A 10,000-nucleotide genomic window follows, 5' to 3' on the forward strand; every position below is an offset into this window, starting at 1 on the left:
GCTGACCAGTGTGTTGACCAGTGTGTTGACCAGTGTGTTGACCAGAGTGTTGACCCGTGTGTTAACCAGTGTGTTGACCAGTATACTAGACAGTGTGTTGACCAGTGTGTTGACCAGTGTGTTGACCAGTATACTGACCAGTGTGTTGACCAGTGTGTTGACCAGTGTGTTAACCAGTATTCTGACCAGTGTGTTGACCAGTGTGTTGACCAGTGTGTTAACCAGTGTGTTAACCAGTATACTGACCAGTGTGTTGACCAGTGTGTTAACCAGTGTGTTAACCAGTGTGTTGACCAGTGTGTTGACCAGTGTGTTGACCAGTGTGTTGACCAGTATACTGACCAGTGTGTTGACCAGTGTGTTAACCAGTGTGTTAACCAGTATTTTGACCAGTGTGTTGACCAGTGTGTTGACCAGTGTGTTGACCAGTGTGTTAACCAGTATACTGACCAGTGTGTTGACCAGTGTGTTAACCAGTGTGTTAACCAGTATTTTGACCAGTGTGTTGACCAGTGTGTTGACCAGTGTGTTGACCAGTGTATTGACCAGTGTGTTGACCAGTGTGTTGACCAGTGTGTTAACCAGTATACTGACCAGTGTGTTGACCAGTGTGTTAACCAGTGTGTTGACCAGTGTGTTGACCAGTGTGTTGACCAGTATTTTGACCAGTGTGTTGACCAGTATACTGACCAGTGTGTTGACCAGTGTGTTGACCAGTGTGTTGACCAGTGTGTTGACCAGTGTGTTGACCAGAGTGTTGACCCGTGTGTTAACCAGTGTGTTGACCAGTATACTAGACAGTGTGTTGACCAGTGTGTTGACCAGTGTGTTGACCAGTATACTGACCAGTGTGTTGACCAGTGTGTTGACCAGTGTGTTAACCAGTATTCTGACCAGTGTGTTGACCAGTGTGTTGACCAGTGTGTTAACCAGTGTGTTAACCAGTATACTGACCAGTGTGTTGACCAGTGTGTTAACCAGTGTGTTAACCAGTGTGTTGACCAGTGTGTTGACCAGTGTGTTGACCAGTGTGTTAACCAGTATACTGACCAGTGTGTTGACCAGTGTGTTAACCAGTGTGTTAACCAGTATTTTGACCAGTGTGTTGACCAGTGTGTTGACCAGTGTGTTGACCAGTGTGTTAACCAGTATACTGACCAGTGTGTTGACCAGTGTGTTAACCAGTGTGTTAACCAGTATTTTGACCAGTGTGTTGACCAGTGTGTTGACCAGTGTGTTGACCAGTGTATTGACCAGTGTGTTGACCAGTGTGTTGACCAGTGTGTTGACCAGTATACTGACCAGTGTGTTGACCAGTGTGTTAACCAGTGTGTTAACCAGTGTGTTGACCAGTGTGTTGACCAGTATTTTGACCAGTGTGTTGACCAGTATACTGACCAGTGTGTTGACCAGTGTGTTAACCAGTGTGTTAACCAGTGTGTTGACCAGTGTGTTGACCAGTGTGTTGACCAGTGTGTTGACCAGTGTGCTGTGTGTCTTCAGGTCTGCAGATTGTGTTGAACTCCATCATGAAGGCCATGCTGCCTCTGCTCCACATCGCCCTGCTGGTCCTGTTTGTCATCATCATCTATGCCATCATCGGCCTGGAGTTGTTCATCGGACGAATGCATAAATCCTGCTACTACATCGGCACAGGTAGACAGGGGACATACACACACACACACACACACACACACACACACACACACACACACACACACACACACACACACACACACACACACACACACACACACACACACACACAGTATGCACGCAGACAGGTGAAATTGTAGAGCTGTGGGTTATTCTACTATAGCAGTCTTGTTACCACGTCCAGAAAATATATCTGTGGAGAGAGAAGTTGTATATTGTTGTGGAAATCAGAATTGTATGTCCATATCTCTCTCTCTCTCTCTCCCCCCTCTCTCTTTGTCTCTCTCTCTCTCTCTCTCTCTCTCTCTCTCTCTCTCCCCCTCTCTCTTTGTCTCTCCCTCTCTTTCTCTCCCTCTCTTTCTCTCCCTCTCTCTCTCTCTCTCTCTCTCTCTCTCTCTCTCTCTCTCTCTCTCTCTCTCTCTCCCCCTCTCTCTTTGTTTCTCCCTCTCTTTCTCTCCCTCTCTTTCTCTCCCTCTCTCTCTCTCTCTCTCTCTCTCCCCCTCTCTCTTTGTTTCTCCCTCTCTTTCTCTCCCTTTCTCCCCCACTCTCTCTCTCCTCCAGATAACTATGCAGAGGATGACCCTGTGCCCTGTGCATTTGCGGGTCACGGCCGTCAGTGTGTAGTGAACGGGTCTGAGTGTCGAGGAAAGTGGGCTGGACCCAACGGAGGAATCACCAACTTTGACAATTTCTTCTTCGCTATGCTGACGGTGTTCCAATGTATCACTATGGAGGGGTGGACCGACGTACTCTACTGGGTAAGAATTATACTGTACTCTACTGGGTAAGAATTATACTGTACTCTACTGGGTAAGAATTATACTGGGTAAGAATTATACTGTACTCTACTGGGTAAGGACTCTACTGTACTCTACTGGGTAAGGACTCTACTGGGTAAGAATTATACTGTACTCTACTGGGTAAGAATTATACTGTACTCTACTGGGTAAGGACTCTACTGTACTCTACTGGGTAAGGACTCTACTGGGTAAGAATTATACTGTACTCTACTGGGTAAGAATTATACTGGGTAAGAATTATACTGTACTCTACTGGGTAAGGACTCTACTGTACTCTACTGGGTAAGGACTCTACTGTACTCTACTGGGTAAGAATTATACTGTACTCTACTGGGTAAGAATTATACTGTACTCTACTGGGTAAGAACTCTACTGTACTCTACTGGGTAAGGACTCTACTGTACTCTACTGGGTAAGGACTCTACTGTACTCTACTGGGTAAGAATTATACTGTACTCTACTGGGTAAGGACTCTACTGTACTCTACTGGGTAAGAACTCTACTGGGTAAGGACTCTACTGTACTCTACTGGGTAAGAATTATACTGTACTCTACTGGGTAACAACTCTACTGTACTCTACTGGGTAAGAATTATACTGTACTCTACTGGGTAAGAATTATACTGTACTCTACTGGGTAAGGACTCTACTGTACTCTACTGGGTAACAACTCTACTGTACTCTACTGGGTAAGGACTCTACTGGGTAAGAATTATACTGTACTCTACTGGGTAAGGACTCTACTGTACAAGGACTCTACTGTACTCTACTGGGTAAGGACTCTACTGTACTCTACTGGGTAAGGACTCTACTGTACTCTACTGGGTAAGGACTCTACTGGGTAAGGACTCTACTGGGTAAGACGACATGTTTTACATTTACATTTTAGTCATTTAGCAGACGCTCTTATCCAGAGCGACTTACAGTAGAGTGCATACATTTTATGACATTTTTTTTAAATACTGGCCCCCTGTGGGAATCGAACCCACAACCCTGGCGTTGCAAGCGCCATGCTCTACCAACTGAGCCACAGTGGGTTTGTTTTGTCTCCTAGAGATGAACGTACTTTGGTGCGAAAAGTGCAAATCAATCCCAGATCAACAGCAAAGGACCTTGTGAAGATGCTGGAGGAAACAGGTACAAAAGTATCTATATCCACAGTAAAACGAGTCCAATATCGACATAACCTGAAAGGCCACTCAGCAAGGAAGAAGCCACTGCTCCAAAACCGCCATAAAAAAGCCAGACTACAGTTTGCAACTGCACATGGGGACAAACATTGTACTTTTTTGGAGAAATATCCTCTGGTCTGATGAAATAAAAATAGAACTGTTCTGACCCACTGGTAATGTGATGAAAGAAATAAAAGCTGAAATAAATCATTCTCTCTACTATTATTCTGACATTTCACATTCTTAAAATAAAGTGGTGATCCTAACTGCCCTAAGACAGGGAATTTTTACTAGGATTAAATGTCAGGAATTGAGTTTAAATGTATTTGGCTAAGGTGTATGTAAACTTCCGACTTCAACTGTACATTTAACCTTAACAGGCCAACAATCAAATCAAATCAAAGTTTATTTGTCACGTGCGCCGAATACAACAGGTGTAGTAGACCTTACAGTGAAATGCTGAATACAACAGGTGTAGTAGACCTTACAGTGAAATGCTGAATACAACAGGTGTAGTAGACCTTACAGTGAAATGCTGAATACAACAGGTGTAGTAGACCTTACAGTGAAATGCTGAATACAACAGGTGTAGTAGACCTTACAGTGAAATGCTGAATACAACAGGTGTAGTAGACCTTACAGTGAAATGCTGAATACAACAGGTGTAGTAGACCTTACAGTGAAATGCTGAATACAACAGGTGTAGTAGACCTCACAGTGAAATGCTGAATACAACAGGTGTAGTAGACCTCACAGGGAAATGCTGAATACAACAGGTGTAGTAGACCTTACAGTGAAATGCTGAATACAACAGGTGTAGACCTCACAGTGAAATGCTGAATACAACAGGTGTAGTAGACCTCACAGTGAAATGCTGAATACAACAGGTGTAGTAGACCTTACAGTGAAATGCTTACTGACAGGCTCTAACCAATAGTGCGAAAAAAAAAGGTGTGTGTGTGTGTGTGTGTGTGTGTGTGTGTGTGCGTGTGTGTGTGTGTGTGTAGGTAAGTAAAGAAATAAAACAACAGTAAAAATACATTTGAAAATAAGAGTAGCAAGGCTATATACAGTAGAGAGGCTATATACAATAGAGAGGTTATATACAGTAGAGAGGCTATATACAGTAGAGAGGCTATATACAGTAGAGAGGCTATATACAGTAGAGAGGCTATATACAGTAGAGAGGCTATATACAGTAGAGAGGCTATATACAATAGAGAGGCTATATACAGTAGAGAGGTTATATACAGTAGAGAGGCTATATACAGTAGCGAGGCTACATACAGACACCGGTTAGTCAGTCTGATTGAGGTAGTATGTACATGTAGATATGGTTAAAGTGACTATGCATATATGATGAACAGAGAGTAGCAGTAGCGTAAAAAGAGGGGTTGGCGGGTGGTGGGTGGGACACAATGCAGATAGCCGGTTAGCCAATGTGCGGGAGCACTGGTTGGTCGGGCCAATTGAGGTAGTATGTACATGAATGTATAGTTAAAGTGACTATGCATATATGATAAACAGAGTAGCAGCAGCGTAAAAAGAGGGGCATTTCGTAAGACAACATATTTGGTACTATTGTAAAAGTAATTGCTGTACTCTGCTTTACTGTACTCTACATTATTCTACACTACTTTACTGTACTCTACTGTATTCTACTGTACTCTACTGTATTCTACTGTACTCTACTGTATTCTACTGTACTTTATTCTATTGTTCTGTACTGTAGTCTACTCTACTCTACTGTGATAGCTACATCACTGTATTACTTTGAGTATATGTCTTTCTTTATTTTCTAGTTTCTCCATCTGTATCTATCTCTGTTTCTCCATCTGTATCTATCTCTGTTTCTCCATCTGTATCTATCTCTGTTGCTCCATCTGTATCTATCTCTGTTTCTCCATCTGTATCTATCTCTGTTTCTCCATCTGTATCTATCTCTGTTTCTCCATCTGTATCTATCTCTGTTTCTCCATCTGTATCTATCTCTGTTGCTCCATCTGTATCTATCTCTGTTTCTCCATCTGTATCTATCTCTGTTTCTCCATCTGTATCTATCTCTGTTTCTCCATCTGTATCTATCTCTGTTTCTCCATCTGTATCTATCTCTGTTTCTCCATCTGTATCTATCTCTGTTTCTCCATCTGTATCTATCTCTGTTGCTCCATCTGTATCTATCTCTGTTTCTCAACCTGTTTCTTCTCTGTTGCTCCATCTGTATCTATCTCTGTTTCTCCATCTGTATCTGTCTCTGTTGCTCCATCTGTATCTGTCTCTGTTTCTCCATCTGTATCTATCTCTGTTTCTCCATCTGTATCTATCTCTGTTTCTCCATCTGTATCTATCTCTGTTTCTCAACCTGTTTCTTCTCTGTTGCTCCATCTGTATCTATCTCTGTTTCTCCATCTGTATCTGTCTCTGTTGCTCCATCTGTATCTGTCTCTGTTTCTCCATCTGTATCTATCTCTGTTTCTCCATCTGTATCTATCTCTGTTTCTCCATCTGTATCTGTCTCTGTTTCTCCATCTGTATCTATCTCTGTTTCTCCATCTGTATCTATCTCTGTTTCTCCATCTGTATCTATCTCTGTTTCTCCATCTGTATCTATCTCTGTTTCTCCATCTGTATCTATCTCTGTTGCTCCATCTGTATCTATCTCTGTTTCTCCATCTGTATCTATCTCTGTTTCTCCATCTGTATCTATCTCTGTTTCTCCATCTGTATCTATCTCTGTTTCTCCATCTGTATCTATCTCTGTTTCTCCATCTGTATCTATCTCTGTTTCTCCATCTGTATCTATCTCTGTTGCTCCATCTGTATCTGTCTCTGTTTCTCCATCTGTATCTGTCTCTGTTTCTCCATCTGTATCTATCTCTGTTGGTCCATCTGTATCTATCTCTGTTTCTCCATCTGTATCTATCTCTGTTGCTCCATCTGTATCTATCTCTGTTTCTCCATCTGTATCTATCTCTGTTTCTCCATCTGTATCTGTCTCTGTTTCTCCATCTGTATCTATCTCTGTTGCTCCATCTGTATCTATCTCTGTTTCTCCATCTGTATCTATCTCTGTTTCTCCATCTGTATCTATCTCTGTTTCTCCATCTGTATCTATCTCTGTTGCTCCATCTGTATCTATCTCTGTTGCTCCATCTGTATCTATCTCTGTTGCTCCATCTGTATCTATCTCTGTTGCTCCATCTGTATCTATCTCTGTTTCTCCATCTGTATATATCTCTGTTTCTCCATCTGTATCTATCTCTGTTTCTCCATCTGTATCTATCTCTGTTGCTCCATCTGTATCTATCTCTGTTCCTCCATCTGTATCTATCTCTGTTTCTCCATCTGTATCTATCTCTGTTTCTCCATCTGTATCTGTCTCTGTTTCTCCATCTGTATCTATCTCTGTTTCTCCATCTGTATCTATCTCTGTTTCTCCATCTGTATCTATCTCTGTTTCTCCATCTGTATCTATCTCTGTTGCTCCATCTGTATCTATCTCTGTTTCTCCATCTGTATCTATCTCTGTTTCTCCATCTGTATCTATCTCTGTTGCTCCATCTGTATCTATCTCTGTTGCTCCATCTGTATCTATCTCTGTTGCTCCATCTGTATCTATCTCTGTTTCTCCATCTGTATCTATCTCTGTTTCTCCATCTGTATCTATCTCTGTTTCTCCATCTGTATCTATCTCTGTTGCTCCATCTGTATCTATCTCTGTTTCTCCATCTGTATCTATCTCTGTTTCTCCATCTGTATCTATCTCTGTTCCTCCATCTGTATCTATCTCTGTTTCTCCATCTGTATCTATCTCTGTTGCTCCATCTGTATCTATCTCTGTTTCTCCATCTGTATCTGTCTCTGTTTCTCCATCTGTATCTATCTCTGTTCCTCCATCTGTATCTATCTCTGTTTCTCCATCTGTATCTATCTCTGTTGCTCCATCTGTATCTATCTCTGTTTCTCCATCTGTATCTATCTCTGTTTCTCCATCTGTATCTATCTCTGTTGCTCCATCTGTATCTATCTCTGTTGCTCCATCTGTATCTGTCTCTGTTTCTCCATCTGTATCTATCTCTGTTGCTCCATCTGTATCTATCTCTGTTTCTCCATCTGTATCTATCTCTGTTTCTCAACCTGTTTCTTCTCTGTTTCTCCATCTTTTTCTCCAAATTCTTCTTCTTCCACTAGATGAATGATGCCATCGGGTTTGAGATGCCCTGGGTTTACTTTGTCAGTCTGGTGGTCTTTGGCTCCTTCTTCGTCCTCAACCTGGTTTTGGGTGTGTTAAGTGGGTGAGTATCACGTCCGTGTGTGTGTGTGTGTGACTGATGTTATGTGTGTTCTCTGTGTGAGAGTTCTTCAAGGAGATAGAGGCCAAGGGGGTGTTTACGAGTTTGTGTGTTAGTTTGTGTGTATTAGTTTGTGTGTGTATTAGTGTGTGTGTATTAGTTTGTGTATTAGTGTGCGTGTGTATTAGTTTGTGTGTTAGTTTCTGTGTATTAGTGTGTGTGTGTATTAGTTTGTGTGTATTAGTGCGTGTGTATTAGTTTGTGTGTATTAGTGCATGTGTATTAGTGTTTGTGTGTATTAGTTTGTGTATTAGTGCGTGTGTATTAGTTTGTGTGTATTAGTGCGTGTGCATTAGTGCGTGTGTACTAATTTGTGTATTCGTTTGTGTGTACTAGTGTGTGTGTACTAATTTGTGTATTAGTGCATGTGTATTAGTGCGTGTGTATTAGTTTGTGTGTGTACTAGTGCGTTTGTATTAGTGTGTGTGTATTAGTGTGTGTATTAGTGTGTGTGTGTATTAGTGTCTGTGTGTATTAGTGTGTGTGTATTAGTGTGTGTGTATTAGTATGTGTGTAGTAGTGTGTGTGTATTAGTGTGTGTATTAGTTTGTGTGTATTAGTGTGTGAATTAGTTTGTGTACTAGTGCGTGTGTATTAGTATGTGTGTAGTAGTGTGTGTATTACAGTGGTTTGCAATAGTATTCATCCACCTTGGTATTTTTCCTATTTTGTTGCCTTACAACCTGGAATTAAAATAGTTTTTTGTGGGGGTTTGTATCATTTGATTTAGACAACATGCCTACCACTTTGAAGAATCAAAATATTTTTAATTGTGAAGCAGACAAGAAATAAGACCAAAAAAATTGAGAACTTGAACGTGCATAACTATTCACCCACCACAAAGTTAATACTTTGTAGAGCCATGTTTTGCAGCAATTACAGCTGCAAGTCTCTTGAGGTATGTCTCTATAATCTTGGCACATCTAGCCATTGGGATTTTTGCACATTCTTCAAGGCAAAACTGCTCCAGCTCCTTCAAGTTCCGCTGGGTTCTGCTGGTGTACAGCAATCTTTAACACAGTACCCAAACCGGCTGCCATCGTGCGTAAATTAATTTTGTTCTCCCACACCAAACGCGATCACAATAGATAGATAGATCTTAGACAGACAGAACAGACAGACAGACAGACAGACAGACAGACAGACAGACAGACAGACAGACAGACAGACAGACAGACAGACAGACAGACAGACAGACAGACAGACAGACAGACAGACAGACAGACAGATAGATAGATAGATAGATAGATAGAGATCTTCTTTGGGATCGGTGTCCCTTCCACGGGATGGTTGAGCTAACGTAGGCTAATGCGATTAGCATGAGGTTGTAAGTAACAAGAACGTTTCCCAGGACATAGACATATCTGATATTGGCAGAAAGGTTAAATTCTTGTTAGTCTAACTGCACTGTCTAATTTACAGTAGCTATTACAGTGAAATAATACAGAAATGCAATGGTTCATTGGATCAGTCTAAAACTTTGCACATACACTGCTGCCATCTAGTGGCCAAAATGTATATTGCACCTGGGCTGGAATAATACATTATGGCCTTTCTCTTGCATTTCAAAGATGATGGTACAATGAAAAATACAAAAAAACGGTTGGTTTATTCTTTGTATTATCTTTTACCAGATCTAATGTGTTATATTCTCCTACATTCCTTTCACATTTACATAAACTTCAAAGTGTTTCCTTTCAAATGGTACCAAGAATATGCATATCCTTGCTTCAGGGACTGAGCTACAGGCAGTTAGATTTGGATATGTCATTTTAGGTGAAAATTGAAAAAAAAGGGCGGATCCTTAAGTTAAGCAATGGCTTTTTTTCTGGCCACTCTTCCGTAAAGCCCAGCTCTGTGGAGTGTACGGCTTAAAGTGGTCCTATGGACAGATACGCCAATCTCTGCTGTGGAGCTTTGTAGCTCCTTCAGGGTTATCTTTGGTCTCTTTATTGCCTCTCTGATTAATGCCCTCCTTGCCTGGTCTGTGAGTTTTGGTGGGCGGCCCTCTCTTGGCAGGT

General features: G+C 41.5%; 1 protein-coding gene across 1 annotated transcript in view; it reads left to right on the forward strand.

Moving 5' to 3' along the window:
* cacna1fb (calcium voltage-gated channel subunit alpha1 Fb) overlaps nt 1–10,000 on the forward strand; it is a 183,032-nt gene that overhangs the window by 49,703 nt on the left and 123,329 nt on the right. The window contains exons 5-7 of the mRNA XM_082962277.1: nt 1,504–1,656; nt 2,218–2,414; nt 7,819–7,922. Coding sequence (XP_082818403.1) covers nt 1,504–1,656; nt 2,218–2,414; nt 7,819–7,922 — 454 coding nt within the window. The remainder of the gene's footprint in view (nt 1–1,503; nt 1,657–2,217; nt 2,415–7,818; nt 7,923–10,000) is intronic.

This window comes from Salmo salar, chromosome 15, assembly GCF_965601325.2.
Source record: "Salmo salar chromosome 15, fSalSal1, whole genome shotgun sequence".
NCBI lineage: Eukaryota > Metazoa > Chordata > Actinopteri > Salmoniformes > Salmonidae > Salmo > Salmo salar.